We start from the raw sequence: 17,652 nt of genomic DNA, 5'->3' as shown, positions 1-17,652 counted from the left end.
GAAGGTTTCTGGCAGGCAAATTCATTGGATTAAGAGAGCAGCTGCCAAAATACCATTACAAAGCAGCAAACAGTTATTTGAAGCTGCTGGTGCCTCTGGAGTCCCTCGAACCTCAAGGTGTAGGATCCTTCAAAGGCTTGCTGTGGTGCCTAAACCTACTATTCGGCCACCCCTCAACAGTGTTCATGAGCAGAAATGGTTGCAGTGGACCCAGACATACATGAAGACTAATTTCCAAACATTCTTGTTTACTGATGAGTGTCGAGCAACCCTGGATGGTCCAGATGGATGGAGTAGTGGATGGTCGGTGGAGGCCACAATGTCCCAACAAGGCTGCGATGTCAGCAAGGAGGTGGAGGAGTCATGTTTTGGGCCGGAATCATGGGAAAACAGCTGGTGGGGCCCTTTAAGGTTCCTGAAGGTGTGAAGATGACCTCTGCAAAGTATATAGAGTTTCTGACTGACAACTTTCTTCCATGGTCTAAAAGCAGAAGCGTGCCTTCAGGAACAAAATCATCTTCATGCTGACAATGCCCCATCTCAAGCTGCAAAGAAACCTCTGAGTCATTGGCTGCTATGGGCATAAAAGGAGATAAACTCATGGTGTGGCCACCATCTTCCCCTGACCTCAACCTTATAGAGAACCTTTGGAGAATCATCAAGCAAAAGATCTATGAGGGTGGGAGGCAGTTCACATCAAAACAGCGGCTCTGGGAAGCTATTCTGACTTCATGCAAAGACGTACAAGCAGAAACTCTCCAAAAACTCAAGAAAGCAAGAATTGTGAGGAAGGTTCCTATGTTAACATGTAACTTGGCCTGTTAGGATGTTTTGGAGGTAAATAGCTTTTTTTGTTCAGTGAATGTGACCTCCTAATGCTGCAAATTCCACAAATGAGACTTTTCAGTTCTTTATATCAAATGTTTAGAAATTCTACTGTGCCTAATAATTTGGAACAGTGCATTTTGAGGTTTTATTCATTTTGGAGATTATACTGTTATCATTGGGAGGTTTCTTCAATAAAATTCGATCTATACATTAACGGGTGATGACTTTTATTACACTGACTGTCAGTTGCACCGACCATTGAGGAAAATCCGAGAAAAATATCATCTGCATAATAATTTGAAGCACAGTGTAATAGTCCGACAGTACCTCCATCCCCCACACAGTATAATGGTCCCTCAGTACCTGCATCCCCCCACACAGTGTAATATTCCCACAGTACCATCATCCCCCACACAGTGTAATATTCCCACAGTACCTCCATCCCCCCACACAGTATAATATTCCCACAGTACCTCCATCCCCCCACATAGTATAATGTTCCTACAGTACCTCCATCCCTCCACACAGTGTAATATTCCCACAGTACCTCCATCCCCCCACACAGTATAATGTTCCCACAGTACCACCATCCCTCCACACAGTATAATGTTCCCACAGTACCTCCATCCCCCCACACAGTATAATGTTCCCACAGTACCATGATCCCCCACACAGTGTAACGTTTCTACAGTACCGCCATCCCCCACAGTATAATGTTCCCACAATACCTCCATCCCCCCACACAGTATAATGTTCCCACAGTACCGCCATCCCCCCAGTATAATGGTCCCACAGTACCGCCATCCCCCCACAGTGTATTGTTCCCACAGTACCACCTTCCCACACACAGTATAATGTTCCCACAGTACCACCATACCCCCACAGAGTAAAATATTCCCACAGTACCACCATCCTCCCCACACAGTGTAATATTCCCACAGTACCACCATCCCCCCACAGTGTATTGTTCCCAAAGTACCGCCCTCCCCCTACACACAGTGTAATATTCCCACAGTGCCACAATCCCCACACAGTCTAATGTTCCCACAGTACCGCCATCCCCCTCACAGTGTAATGCCCCCATTATGTCCCTGTATTGAGTGACCAGATACAACATACAAACACAAGGCAGAAGTAACCAATATCATTATTTATTTCCCTGATAATGGTGGAATTGTGATAACTATAGCAACAGTGAATAATATAAAACATGGTGATTACGAGGTGAAATATACAATATCATAAATACACTGTTCAAAAAAATAAAGGGAACACTAAAATCCCACATCTTAGATATCTCTGAATGAAATATTACAGTTGTAAATCTTTATTCATTACATAGTGGAATGTGTTGAGAACAAAAAAAAACCTAAAAATTATAATATCCCACGGAGGTCTTAAGTTGGAATGATGCTCAAAACCAAAGTGGAAAATGAAGTTACAGGCTGATCCAACTTCAGTGGAAATGCCTCAAGACAAGGAAATGATGCTCAGTAGTGTGTGTGGCCTCTACGTGCCTGTATGATCTCCCTACAATGCCTGGGCATGTTCCTGATAAGGCTGCGGATGGTCTCCTGAGGGATCTCCTCCTAGACCTGGACTAAAGCATCTGCCAACTCCTGGACAGTCTGTGGTGCAACGTTTCGTTGGTGGATGGTGCTGTGGAAACATTATACTGTGTGTGGGGGTATGGCGGTAGACATGATGTCCCAGATATATATCGGATTCAGGTCGGCGGAACTGGCGGTCCAGTCCATAGCTTCAATGCCTTCATCTTGCAGGAACTGCTGACACACTCCAGCCACATGAGGTCTGGCATTGTCCTGCATTAGGAGGAACCCTGGGCCAACTGCACCAGCAATATGGTCTCACAAGGGGTCTGAGGATCTCATCTCGGTACCTAATGGCAGTCAGGCTACCTCTGTCGAGCACATGGAGGGCTGTGCGGCCCACCAAAGAAATGCCACCCCACACCATTACTGACCCACTGGCAAACCGGTCATGCTGAAGGATGTTGCAGGCAGCAGATTTCTTTCCACGGCGTCTCCAGACTCTGTCATGTCTGTTACATGTGCTCAGTGTGAACCTGCTTTCAACTGTGAAGAGCATAGATCACCAGTGGTGAATTTGCCAATCCTGGTGTTCTGTGGCAAATGCCAAGCATCCTGCACAGTGTTGGGCTATGAGCACAACCCCCATCTGTGGAGGTCGTGCACTCAGACCATCCTCATGGAGTCAGTTTCTAACCATTTGTGCAGACACATGCACATTTGTGGCCTGCTGGAGGTCATTTTGCAGGGCTCTGGCAGTGGTCCTCCTGTTCATCCTTGCACAAAGCCTGAGGTAGCAGTCCTGCTGCTGGGTTGTTGCCCTCCTACGGCCCCCTCCACATCTCCTGGTGTATTGGCCTGTCTCCTGGAAGCGCCTCCAGCCTCTGGACACTACGCTGACAGACGCAGCAAACCTTCTTGCCGCAGCTTGCATTGATGTGCCATCCTGCATGAGCTGCACAACCTGAGCCACTTGTGTGGGTTGTAGAGTTTGTCTCATGCTACCACGAGTGTGAAAGCACAACCAACATTCAAAAGTGACCAAAACATAAGCCAGAAAGCATTGGTACTGAGATGTGGTCTGTGGTCCCCACCTGCAGAACCACTCCTTTATTGAGGGGGTCTTCATAATTGGCAATAATTTCCATCTGTTGTCTATTCCATTTGCACAACAACATGTGACATTGATTGTCAATCAGTGTTGCTTCCTAAGTAGACAGTTTGGTTTCACAGAAGTTTGAGTTACTTGGAGTTAGATTCTGTTGTTTAAGTGTTCCCTTTATTTTTTCGAACAGTGTATAGATAGATAGGTAGGTAGATAAATAGATAGATGCAAGAAATAGAAAAATAGAGCAGCACATGCAGCATGGAAAGAATCTGTGTGCAAAAGAGCTTCCACAGGGGCAGCACGGTGGTGCAGTGGTTAGCACAGCAGCCTTGCAGCGCTGGAGTCCTGGGTTCAAATCCCACCAAGGACAACATCTGCAAAGAGTTTGTATGTTCTCTCCATGTTTGCGTGGGTTTCCTCCGGTTTCCTCCCACATTCCAAAGACATACTGATAGGGAATTTAGATTGTGAGCCCCAACGGGGACAGCGATGATAATGTGTGCAACCTGTAAAGCGCTGCAGAATATGTTAGTGCTATATAAAAATAAAGATTATTATTATTATTATATACCAAACCTTGCATGTAGTAGTCCAAACAAGGAAGAGCACATTACTGTCTGTGAATAAGGAGCTATTTTATTTAGCCCATGATGGCGACATTTCGGTTCAGTGTAGCTTGAAAAAGGTTAGCTTTAAACCTTGCCAAGGTCAAAACCAAGAGATAACAAGGTAACCTAGGGGTAAGGTGGAGGGATAGTAAGAAAGGGAGCCAAAGGTCAGAAAGCCAACAGAACAAACAAGTAGAGCAAAACAAGCAAATGCAAACCGAGCACACACTCAAGGGGTCAGACACACAGGCTAAACAAAAGTATAGCTGACAGGGAATCCTGGTCTGGAGTGTGTATAAATACCCTTCCAGATCCAAAGAGAGGCCAGCAATATTAACCCTGAGAGAGCAGGACATGAACCGCGTCCTGTACCATGATACATAGTAGAAGAGGAAGATGTCGCCCTCATCATGAAGTAGTTATTCCTCATGTCGCGTGTAATGAATATCTCCTGCAGTATTGCTAATGCCGATTCCAGGGTCGGTAAATGAGATGAGAATTAGCGTTATGGAAGATGAGTTTATGAGAAACGTATTCAGCTGCCGACTCCGAGGAGGAAACTGCTTGTTGTCTGTGGCGTAAATATATAGGATTTATTAGTAGATGTAAAGAGGGAAACTAAATCCTGTAAAGTAATAAATCTCCTCATATGTTTCCCTTATTATCTCCAGTAATTGTATTATTACACAGGATTCTTATGGTGTTACATCGGCTCATCTTCTCATTCAGGTCTCTACAATATCGGATCCTCTCAGTGAAGATCTTCTACAAAAGAGAATTTACCTGATTTACCCATCAAAGATGGATATGGACAGAGACAAGATGGCGGAGAGGATATTACACCTCACCCTAGAGATCCTCTTCCGGCTTACTGGAGAGGTGAGAGATTCTGATGACGTCACATTACATCATTCTTATCTATGGGAATAACAGATGGACAGAACTGGAGAGGTGAGGACTCTGGAAATGTCTGTAGTGAGATTTATTAATGTGTCTCTCCATTACCAGGATTACACAGTGGTGAAGAAGACCTCTAGTGATCGCTGTCAGGACCCTGTGTCTGAGGGATGGGGAAGACCCCTGAGCCCAATCACGGGGCCTCCACCTCACCCCCTGATCCATGAGGACATCAATGACCAGAAGATCCTAGAACTCACCTACAAGATGATTGAGCTGCTGACTGGAGAGGTGACACTGCTGGGAATGCTGGGACATTATACAGTAACACTATGATGGGATCGGGGGGATGATGGTATCATTGTATGTGTCAGGTTCCTATAAGGTGTCAGGATGTCGCTGTCTATTTCTCCATGGAGGAGTGGGAATATTTAGAAGGACACAGAGATCTGTACAAGGACGTCATAATGGAGGTTCCCCAGCCCCTCACATCTCCAGGTAATAGACAGGACTAAATACACACGGCCTATAATTATCTGTATGTAAAGAATGAATTCACTCCCTGTATGTGTTTCCTCCAGATCTATCCAGTAAGAGGACAACACCAGAGAGATGTCCCCATCCTCTTCTTCCACAGGACTGTAACCAAGAAGATCCCAATGCTCCTCAGGACCATCAGGTAGATGGAGAGAAGGTGTCAGGAGATCTCCCCTATGATGTGTAGACGCCGGTGAAGGTCTTGTGCTCAGTCTTGTTTTATCCACCAGTGTTATATGTTTTATACTTGTGTAATGAGAACGGTGGAGATGGCAGGATTAGAGCTGATCATAGATGGGACTTCTCCATCTGTCGGTGACTTTTACAATATTTGTTTCAGGGTGAAGATCTGACCCACATTGATACTACAGAGACATATGTGAGGGGGGATGAGCGGTGTAAAGAGGAGATTCCCACATATGACTACCCAGGTGAGTAATAACCACTAAATGCAGAGAAGTCACAGATTCTTCTCATCACCGGCTGTGGCTGCTTTATCGGTGGTGTACTCCAGCCGTATTAGCATGATCACCATTTGCCTCTAGACCACAACATTCTCCTCCACCCAAAACTGTTCTAGTAACTTTGGGCATTGAGAGCCCTTTTCTATAGAACTTACAACCTGGTAGATCCACCTACCCCCTGGGTTTAGGAGACGATGTTACCTGCCCAGATCTGTGAACTATAAAGCCAAATGACAGCGTACGTAGAATGTGCTGACAAGATAGAAAATCACTTGAAGAAAAATATTCTGATGGGCCTGTAAGAGAAAGCGGAGGGTAATGATGCTGTTGGCTTCCTAGAACCCTGAGATCTTATCGGAGGAATCTCCCTTCTCTCCCTTCTGTGCTGCTGAATGTGATCATATGGTCCCTACAAGACCAGGTCCCGTCTTTCTGGCCAAACTTCACTTTTATGATGGACAACATTAAATGTGCAGTGAGGCCAAGTGTGAATTTCTGGACAATAACAGAGTTTCCCTTTATCCGGACTTTTCGATTTGTATTAAAACCGACTAACTTCCAGGAGGATTGTGATAATCTACATAAACCCATCACACCGGTGCCATGATATATCTCTGAGCTGTGCGCGGCTGATGGCTGTAATATACATTTATTCCCGCCTGCAGGAGATGTGTTGGCTCCAGCCCTGGTTTTATGGATTCACTCCACCTCATAAATTACATTGTTTTTGATCCTAAGAAATTCAGATTACTGCACAATCTCTCCTGAAATGGGGAGCAATATTATTTTCTGTAATCTTCTGGTCAGGACTCATAGTAGCTCCAATGGTCCACCATAAATGAATGCAGCTCTGGTTTACTGTTGGAGTTCTCCCGTCATAGATACGTTGTTGTTGGGGATGTAACATAGAATAAAAAAATGTCTTTTTTCACCTGTTCATTCTGTACCAAAGTTTGATTGTGGTGGGATCGGCCTGCCTCACTTATGAGTCTGTAACTCCCTGATAGTCTTAAAAAAACCTCTCCATCGCCTCTTCCAAATGCCTAAGATCCAAATTTAAAGTGAACCTGTCAGCAGGATTGTGCTCAGTGACTACAGACACTGTCAGGTCGGAGCCGTTATACTGATTACACTGATACCTGGTGATGAAATCCGTCTTGTGGTTGTTGTGTAATCTGTATTTGTAGTTTTATTATGAGGCTTAAAAAAATAATTACATCCATCAAAATGACACCAGCGGCGCCTGTCCAGTAGCATCTATCTCTTACTTATAGACTGCGCAGGCTCCGCCATCGTATGTAACATTTTGCTGGATGTCATTTTTTTTCTAAGCCTCACAATATCCACAATATTATAGTCACTATCAACAATAATATCAACACTATTATATGCATTATGTAAAAATGGGGGCAGGTCAGTGAGGGATCAGCGACCTGTCATAGGCCAATACAGATGAATATGTAATCAGAGCACCACATAAAGCCCCGCCCACAGCCCCATCCCAGAGCACCACATAAAGCCCCGCCCACAGCCCCGCCCATAGCACCACATAAAGCCCCACCCACAGCCCCGCCCCAGAGCACGAGAATCTCCTGAACTGAAAACTACAAACACAGACTAAACAACAACCACAAGACGGATTTCATCACCAGGTATCGGTGTAATCAGTATAACGGCACCGACCTGACAGTGTCTGTAGTCACTGAGCACAATCCTGCTGACAGGTTCCCTATAAGACATCTCCGCTCTGCACTATTATACACAGTTCTCTATAAATGTGTAATATTTCTTCTTGAAACTCATCTGACAGAAAATCTTGGAGCTTCCGATAGTTTAGATTGTGAAGTCACCGAGCCCCGTGCTCTAATTACCCCAGAGTGGTTTCACCACTAGCTCCTCATTTATTACTGACTAGATGGTGGCCCGATTCTAACGCATCGGGTATTCTAGAATATGTATGTAGTTTATTTATGAAGATATCAGAATAATGCAATGAATACACAGGATTCGGCTGGCCGGGCGTGACCAATTATCAAAGCGTGGTTGAAATCCCGCTCGAATTTGTGGCCGGACTGCGTCCGTTGCTGATTGTTCGCTGCCGGACGGGGGCGACCAATTAGTGAAGCCAGTGCCAGCTCCAGGTTTTTGAGTGCCCGGGCGAAAGAGTCTTGACAGCCCACGTAGTATATAACACAGCCCACGTAGTATATAACACAGCCCACGTAGTATATAGCACAGCCACGTAGTATATAGCACAGCCACGTAGTATATAACACAGCCCACGCAGAATATAAAGCCCCAATGTCGCTGATTGGTCACGCCCGGCCGCTCGCGACCAATCAGCGAAGCGTGGTTCAAATCGCTGATTAGTCGCGCCCAGCCTACCGCGACCAATCAGTGTTACGGGATACCCTCTGTTCCCAGTAATGCCTTTGCGGCAATAACCCGCTATGATGTAGCGGTCTCGTGATCTGGGGTCGTTGCCGCAATGCATTCTTGGGACTGGAGCGTCGCGAGGAGCGGGAAAGGCTGCCGCGGACGCCGGAAGGTGAGAATATAATACTATTATAATTAATATAATGTAATATTTTAACATCATATGTTTTTACTATTGATGCTGCATAGGCAGCATCAATAGTAAAAAGTTGGTCACACTTACAGGGGTAATGGCAGCTGACTGGAGGGGAGTATGGAGGGGGCACTGACTGGAGGGGATTAGGGAGGGGCCAATTTGTGGCCGGACTGTGCCTGTCACTGATAGGTCGCACCCAGCCAGCCACGATCAATCAGTGACGCGCGATTTCCGTGACAGAGAAACAGACAGACAGACAAACAGACGGTGCACTTGGCCCAAGTAAAGATGGCGACTACACAGGTGTGGCACACCAGTGCAAATAAATAATCTGCAGCAGTGTTCACACAGAGTATGCACAGCAACTGGATCATGGCCTATTAGTAACTCCCTGTGGCGGGCTGCCCAATTCTAACTGTAATGCGTCCTGTGTGAACAGAGGCCACATCTTACAAAACCACAGGGTGTTACTAATAGGCCATGATCCAGTTGCTGTGCATACTCTGTGTGAACACTGCTGCCGATTATTTATTTGCACTGATGAGCCAAGCGGCCAATCCCTGATTGTAGGCTGGCTGTCTCATTTTGTATTACCGCACCTGTGCAGTCTCCTTCTTTACTTGGGCCTGCTGCACCATGATTTGAGGCATAGACAGGTAAGCACCTTTGTCTGTTTTTTGTGGTGTTTTTCTAGAACAGTGGAGGTTTTTTCCTCCCTTTTTTTCCTCCTGTTGTGGTTCATGCTTTGAGCTTTAGTGGGGTGTGGTACTTTCCAATTGGCTGAAGTAGGGAGCAGATGACTCCAGCTGGACAGCAGGAACAGATCCCAGATGAGATTGGACACACGATATACAGAAGCCCTAATATGACTAAATGGCAGAAAACCAGAATAGTCGAAATCCCCATAAAGTGATTCCATTTTATAAATTATTTCACTCAGGGTTAGAATGTATAGGAGTGACTATTTTGACTCCACTTTTCGGAAATGAACACGCAGTGGATGTTGGAGAGTGAAAATTACACATTTGCCATTTTATTACCCAGCACATAGTGCCCAGATTGTGCTCCAGGAGACACACACCGCAGATTGAGTGGATTCTTCTCACTATAATATTGATAAATACAGGGATCCTAAATGTTGTTTGCACACACTGCAAGACTCAGAAGTGAGAGCGGATTTTGCTCAATCGGTTTATGGAAATCCTGTTGCTTTTCAACAGCCTTTGAGCCACTAATAGTGTGGGAACCTCTGTTTTTCCACTGACAGATGATGGACCTGAGTGGGGACTTGTTTTTGTGAGATGAGAATTGATATTATTTTCGCCTACATAGCAACAAGCAAGGAATGTATATGCACACAAAACAGGGATCACTAAAAAAATAAACAATTCTTTATTATGGATATTTCACGTCCTATATTAAAATTTACCTTATGATACACAGTAAAATCTTCCAAAAGCGACCACTGAATTTTCAGCAGATAGGATCTGGTTGGAAACAGATATATGCTAAGGAATACGGTTATATTATGGAGTGTCTTTCAATAATATACAAATACATTTATATTAGAACATACTAAGAACCTTAAACCTTCAGGGGGATTTCTTAGAGGAGAATTTTCGGTGTCGCTAAGAATTCTTTACCTCTTGTGGCTCAGTTAGCTCCTCCGTCCCTCAGCTTTTCAGTAATTCCCCATGCAGCGAATCTGGGTATTAGATCGGTGTTCTTGAAAGCCGATGTATTCACGATGAGAGTGCGGGTAGTAAGCACTGCCCCGGCCGGCGGCAGAACTCACCAGAGCCGGCACTTATTCCTGTCAGTGTGGAGTAAATGCGCGCTGTAGAAAATAGCCGTTCGGTTCACTGGCAGTGCAGGACCTTACGTGACATCACGGTCATGTGATAGCACACGTGACTGGCTATGGGTAGTGCAAAGGACTCTGGTGAGTTCTGCTAAACGGGTCCATGGACCCACGCGTATCGACACCTGAAGTGTCTATGCACACTTTGGTGCTGACATTGTATAGATTGCTTTGCTCTCACTGTGGCATGGTGCAGCTATTGTGCTGTCAGCATCTATATATGGTAAATGGGGCATATTCCTCTGGTTGGTGTTACACATTGATGGCCTTTATTCCAGGGGTATTGCTTGATACGCGGACTGTCATTTATTAGGCTAACGGGTTCTCGAGTATTATACTCCTTATTTTGAATCTTGATTTTTTTCAGTCCATGTTGTGGACTGTTTTAAGTGTTTTTAAATTGTATGTGTTCTATAATAAAGAATTGTTTATTTTTCAGTGATCCCTGTTTTGTGTGCATATACTTTCCTTGCTTGTTGCTATGTTTACTATTGATATGCATTAGGTAATCCCGATTTATTTTGAGGCGGTGCCTGCTCATACATATTTACTTTATTTTCGCCTACATAACATTGATTGGTTTCTTTTTATTCGATATTTGGGAGGCAGAATGAACAGACAGTTGACCACCACACACTACTGGTTCATCCTGTAAGGTTTTCTATTAGACTGTGAACTGTCATTGTCTTGGTAAATGATTAGTTTTTTACATAACTTTCCATTTTTATGGACAGTTTAAGTAGAAATGTTCAATAATATAAAACTCAAGGATATTTTGTTAAAAAAATTGTTTATCTTAGCAGATGACTGTACCAGGAGATCAGAGGGACAGCTGACATCTTCTATTTATAAATCTGATGATCTTGAGATCCTACAAGATACAACTGAAGTGAATGCCATTACTCCAGATATATCATCATCCATTCACAGCAAAGATCTATCATCTGATCCTATGAAACAGGTCTCATCTTCTGATTCATTATCGACTGCTAAAGAAAATCAAAGTTACAAAAGAGGCATTAAAACACAAACTGCTCCTAAAGCAAAGACGTCATTTTCATGTTCAGAATGTGGGAAATGTTTTAACCACAAATCACATTTTGATACTCACCATAGAACTCATACAGGGGAGAAGCCTTTTTCCTGTTCAGATTGTGAGAAATGTTTTAATCAGAAATCACTTCTTGATATCCACCAGAGAACTCACACAGGGGAGAAGCCTTTCTCCTGTTCAGAATGTGGGAAATGTTTTAATCGGAAATCGGTTCTTGATATCCACCAGAAAGCTCACACAGGGGAGAAGCCTTTTTCCTGTTCAGAATGTGGGAAATGTTTTATATGGAAATCGTCTTTTAATATCCACCAGAGGGCTCACACAGGGGAGAAGCCTTTTTCCTGTTCAGAATGTGGGAAATGTTTTATATGGAAATCGTCTCTTGATAGCCACCAGAGGGCTCACGCAGGGGAAAAGCCTTTTTCCTGTTCAGAGTGTGGGAAATGCTTTAAACAGAAATCGGTTCTTGCTAGACACCAGAGAACCCACACAGGGGAAAAGCCTTTTTCCTGTTCAGAATGTGGGAAATGTTTTACACAGAAATCGGTTCTTGCTAGGCACCAGAGAACCCATACAGGGGAGAAGGCTTTTTCCTGTTTCGAATGTGGGAAATGTTTTAACAAGAAAGCTCATCTTGTTAGTCACCAGAGAACTCACACAGGACAGAAGCCTTTTTCATTTTCTTAATGTGGGAAATATTTTATTTGGAAATCAACTGTTAATAAACATCAGAGATGTCACATAGGCAAGATGCCTTTTTTATATTCAGAATGTTGAAATTGTTTTAACCAAAATTGGATCTTATAAACGAGATCCCAATTCACCGCGCTATGCTGTGATAATAGAAAGAAAAAAAATAATACTCACTCTGTGATTGTGTTAATATGGAGCATATATCAGGAAACTCATAAGAATGAAATCCTTTTGGTGGTCACTGCCAATAAAAAATAGTATAGATCATATACGGAAATGGATAGAATCACCAGTAGTACTGCTGGCTAAAAAAATGTTCAGTGCTTACTACTTGGTGCGAATGTCCATGAGAGACTTCTTGACCCTGGTACTGGGTTCTAGCGTCAAGGGGTTCTGCTAGTAGTGTGCTTTAATTGTGCGTATTTAGTACTTCAGGGAATAACAATATGTTATAGGATTAATGGATGTGTTCCTTATACCTAAATACGACCCTCTGAGTATTTGAGACTTACTGCGGTATAGGCAGAGGCAGCAATTGACACTTGAAGGTGAAGGCAGTCCAACCAGTGAGATACTGATAGAAAGCACTAGGTAAATGAGAGCGTAATTAGAGGAAATCGCTCGTGCAGCTGAGTGCTCGAATAACCTGTGCCTATATGTGTAAGATTAGTATGAGCCCATAAGACCTTACTGCGATATAAGATACCGGCAGAGGCAGCGTGTAATAATTGTAGGTGATGACAGCCCAACTAGTGGAAACGCTGATAGCAAGCACTAAATAAATGATATAAGATAGCGGTGATTAGAGAAATACTCGCATAGAGTTACAGGCGTAGGATTGAGTCTATCGCGCACCCGTCCTGCTTCTACGTGACGTCACAGAAGTTTTTTTCCACGCCGCAACCATTGGCGCTGCTTGCGGCCGGAGCACGCAAGGAGTCAGCGCGTCCTCAGACTGCACTGTCACTGCCAGCAAGCACCACCACGCTTAGCAGCAGCACCCAGCCGGCCCACGCAAGGAATTAGGCTCTACAAGTAAGCGCATTATAATTGCAATTCTATAACTAGCATTTAACTCTATGCGAGTATTTCACTACTAGCAGAAACCCTGACGCTAGAACCCAGTACCAGGTTCAAGAAGTCTCTCATGGACATTCGCACCAAGTAGTAAGTACTGAACATTGTTTAGCCAGCAGTACTACTGGTAATTCTATCCATTTCCGTATATGATCTATACTATTTATTATTGGCAGTGACCACCAAAAGGATTTCTTTCTTATGAGTTTCCTGATATATGCTCCATATTAACACAATCACAGAGTGAGTATTATTTTTCTCTCTCTATTATCTCAGCATAGCGCGGTGAACTGGTATCTTGTTAATTAGCCCCAAATGTTTTACAGGAACTGGCACGGAGCCTGTCACTTTCACCAGCTGCATCTGAGATTTATCAACAATCTATTTCTGAGTGGTAAACGCCATTGTGCACTTCTTTATTCCAAAATTGGATCTTCTTAGAAGGGTTGTCTCTTGTCATTCCTCATGTTTGCTGACAAAAGGATAAAACTAAACTTTATCAATTCCAAATGTAAAACTAAATCCATAATTCACCCCCTGAAGGTTAGTTAGAAGGTGACTAATAGAAAACATATATACCCCACATCTTAGTATATAGGGTGAGGTGACATATAAACACTCAGGCTGGAGTCACACGCGATTTTAAAATCAGTCCGATTTTGATGCAGGAGAGTCAGACGAGTGTAATGCGTTTTTCTCTAGTCACCTTCCACGACAGCATAGGATGTTGTCTCCACGCTCTAATGGGGGACAGGAAGCACAGAGAGGTTAAAAGACCCTCCCTCCATCCAATTGCCAGTGTCTGTCCTGTCCCCTATGGGGCACGGAGAGGTTCTGGTATGCTGCGTGGCCGGCGACTGCAGTTACCTGGTATTTGTAGAGCTGGGCAGTGGTGGTCGGGGCTCTGCTTCCCTCCTCCATTCTGCTCCTGTCTCCCCTCGTGTGGATTCTGGGACCCTCCCCTGGCCCTCCTGCACCCCCGTGAGGGTAAAACGGGACGAGGACCCCCATGCCAGAGACCTCCCTGAGATCTCTGGTCTTCCTCTCGCACGCGCGCGCTGTTCTGTGACCCGGAAGTGATGTCATCAAAGGGCATGTGTCACTCCTGGGTCTTGCGTTCCACCGCTGGAACGCATGTACTTCCAGGTTTTGGCCCTCTTCCGCATCTGGACCTCCGAACGGCGTACAAAGTACGTGAAAGTCAGTGGACGCCTGCTCTGGACCCAGGGAGGGAGAGGGGGAATGATTGTGGTGCAGTGGGCAGGGTTTATTCTTATGTAAACCTGCCAGAAGACACCCTCAGGTAAGGCTTATCCCCTACACTATGGAGGGTGCTTCCGCCTCTGGCACTGCTTCTGCAGAACTCAGCGCTGCCCCAGTAAGTCCTGGAAGTGAGGGGGTCCTAATCGGGTTCCTCTTTTCTTGTATTACTCTCCCCTCTGTAAGGCAGTGACCGGTGTCATATGCGAGGGTCGCTATGTATCCCCCAGGATGTGCTTAGAAGCATATTAGATCCGCTGGCGTGCCCTCTGCACACAGCAGGTTTGCCTGTGAGACACACAGGGAAGAATAAAAGTGAGTGTGAACTGGATCAAGTTATTTGACCCAGAAATTATTCAGGAAAACCCGGTATGGGCTTTTATTTTTGAAACGGACTGCAGGAAGGTAGTGGGGCCGGTCCGATTCCTCCAGCCCAGATCTTATAATAATAATAATCTTTATTTATATAGTGCCAACATATTCAGCAGCACTTTACAATTAAGCGGGGATATGTACAGACAAATTCAGTACAAGTTAAGACAATTTAAACAGTGACATTAGGAGTGAGGTCCCTGCTCGCAAGCTTACAATCTACAAGGAAATGGGGGGACACAATAGGTGAAAAGTGCTTGTTATTTCAGGTCTGGCAATTATAATTAGTGTTGAGCATTCCGATACCGCAAGTATCGGGTATCGGCCGATATTTGCTGTATCGGAATTCCGATACCGAGATCCGATACTTTTGTGGTATCGGGAATCGGAAGTTCCCAGTGTATGGTTCCCAGGGTCTGAAGGAGAGGAAACTCTTCTTCAGGCCCTGGGATCCATATTACTGTGTAAAATAAAGAATTAAAATAAAAAATATTGATATACTCACCTCTCCGGAGGCCCCTGGACATCACCACTGGTAACCGGCAGCCTTCTTTGCTTAAAATGAGCGCGTTCAGCACCTTGCATGACGTCACGGCTTCTGATTGGTCGCGTGCCGCTCATGTGACCGCCACACGACCAATCACAAGCCGTGACGTAATTCTCAGGTCCTAAATTCCTAATTCTAGGAATTTAGGACCTGAGAATTACGTCACGGCTTGTGATTGGTCGCGTGGCGGTCACATGTGCGGCCGCGACCAATCACAAGCCGTGACGTCATCTAAGGCCCTGAACGCGCTCATTCTTAGGAAGGAAGGCTGCCGGAAAGAAGCCGAGGGTGAGTATATTCCTATTAGGTATATACTCACCCTCGGACGCCCCTGCTTCTTTCCGGCAGCCTTCCTTCTTAAGAATGAGCACGTGAAGGGCCTTAGATGACGTCACGGCTTGTGATTGGTCGCGGCCGCCCATGTGACCGCCACGCGACCAATCACAAGCCGTGACGTAATTCTCAGGTCCTAAATTCCTAGAATTAGGAATTTAGGACCTGAGAATTACGTCACGGCTTGTGATTGGTCGCGTGGCGGTCACATGAGCGGCACGCGACCAATCAGAAGCCGTGATGTCATGGAAGGTGCTGAACGCGCTCATTTTAAGCAAAGCACCTCCAGCACCGACCCCAGAACGTCGCGATGCCCGAGACAAGGTCCGCTCCGCCTTGAGGAAATTGAGTCCGGAAGATGACGTGGAAGCTTTTCTCACCGTCTACGAGCGCACCGCAGAGCGGGAGAATCTGCCAGCAGCACAGTGGGCTGAAGTTGTGGCTCCGTTCCTGAGGGGTGATGCGCTAAAGGCCTACTTTGACCTCAGTCGGGAGGATGCCCAGGATTTCCAAGCTAAAAGGTGAGATCCTTGCCCGACAGGGGGTTAACCCCTTAGTGACTGAGCCAAATTTTTGAAATCTGTCCAGTGTCACTTTATGTGGTAATAACTCTGCAATGCTTCAACATATCCCAGTGATTTTGAGATTGTTTTTTCGTGACACTTTACACTTTATAATAATTGTAAATTTAGGTCAATATGTTTTGTGTTTATTCATAAAAAATCTCAAAAATCTGAGAAAAATGTTAAAAAATTAGCAATTTTCTAAGTTTGAATGATTATCCCTTTAATCCAGATGGTCATACCACAGCAAACCATTAATAAATAACATTTCCCACATGTCGGCTTTACATCAGCACCATTTGTAAAATGTTATTTTATTTTGTTAGCATTTTAGGAGGTTTAAAATGTAGCACCAATTTTTCATTTTTTCAAGGAAATTTACAAAATTTATTTTTTTTAGGGACTTATCCATGTTTGAAGTGACTTTAGGGGTCCCATATATTGGGAAACCCCCAAAGGTGATACAATTTTAAAAACAGCATTCCCTGACATATTGAAAACTGCTGTCAGGTAGTTTATTAACCCTTCAGGTGCTTTACAGGAATTAATGCAACGTGGTATGACAGATATGAAAATGTGTATTTTTACCACCTAAATGCATTTAACTTCTGAACAGATTATTAGATTATTAGAGCTGTCAGACTGTAAGGCCGCTATTTGGTCGTGAATTACCATGGCAAACATCAGGACCACAAAATCATGATCTGAGGGCACCAGTTTGGATAAAGAGAAGCCCCCACACTCTGGTAACCATTTATAATGATGTAGTCACTATTGACAACAGCATCTAAGGGGTTAAACAGATTTGGAAGGTGCAAATACTGATCGTGGCTGATGCAGCAAGTTGTCAGCTATAGTGCACAACCAACAGCTGCAGGATTGTCACCTGTATGGTGATGCTATTCTCTTACATCTCAGGTCAGTTAAAAGACGTATTGGCTGTCATTAAGGGGTTAATACTTACATGAGAGCCCAACGGGTGTTTTCTTGGACTTTTGTGGAAACCCAGCCTGCCCAGTCTCGGGTTAGTTAGAGGTGCCTCCTTTGCTAAATCCTGATTTCAGTCTGTGTATGTTATTTCCCTCTCCTCTCACAGTCAATATTTGTGGGGGGCTGTCTATCCTTTTGGGATTTTCTCTGAGGCAAGTTAGTTTTCCATTTCTATCTTTAGGGGTATTTAGTCCTCCGGCTGTGTCGAGGTGTCTAGGGAGTGTCAGGTACATCCCACAGCTACTTCTAGTTGCGGTGTTAAGTTCAGGGTCTGCGGTCAGTACAGGTACCACCTTCTCCAGAGTACGTCTCATGCTGCTCCTAGGCCACCAGATCAT

At 44.6% G+C, this 17,652-nt stretch overlaps 2 protein-coding genes across 2 annotated transcripts in view; both read left to right on the top strand.

Moving 5' to 3' along the window:
* The first annotated feature begins 4,849 nt into the window (after positions 1-4,849).
* The window catches only part of LOC143766970 (uncharacterized), a 33,550-nt gene continuing 20,747 nt past the window's right edge, over positions 4,850-17,652 (top strand). The window contains exons 1-3 of the mRNA XM_077254995.1: positions 4,850-4,973; positions 5,103-5,282; positions 5,366-5,489. Coding sequence (XP_077111110.1) covers positions 4,896-4,973; positions 5,103-5,282; positions 5,366-5,489 — 382 coding nt within the window. The 5' untranslated portion in view covers positions 4,850-4,895. The remainder of the gene's footprint in view (positions 4,974-5,102; positions 5,283-5,365; positions 5,490-17,652) is intronic.
* LOC143766971 (uncharacterized) lies at positions 11,044-12,358 on the top strand. The gene has a single exon (XM_077254996.1). The coding sequence runs from the start codon at positions 11,171-11,173 to the stop codon at positions 12,164-12,166; it is 996 nt and encodes a 331-aa protein (XP_077111111.1). The 5' UTR covers positions 11,044-11,170; the 3' UTR covers positions 12,167-12,358.

The sequence above is a fragment of the Ranitomeya variabilis genome, chromosome 4 (assembly GCF_051348905.1).
Source record: "Ranitomeya variabilis isolate aRanVar5 chromosome 4, aRanVar5.hap1, whole genome shotgun sequence".
Classification (NCBI taxonomy): domain Eukaryota; kingdom Metazoa; phylum Chordata; class Amphibia; order Anura; family Dendrobatidae; genus Ranitomeya; species Ranitomeya variabilis.
This window is presented reverse-complemented; position numbering and strand designations above follow the sequence as displayed.

Excerpts from the sequence above, each read along its gene's own strand:
- LOC143766971 (XM_077254996.1), top strand. The coding sequence starts at position 11,171 with ATGTTCAATAATATAAAACTCAAGGATATTTTGTTAAAAAAATTGTTT.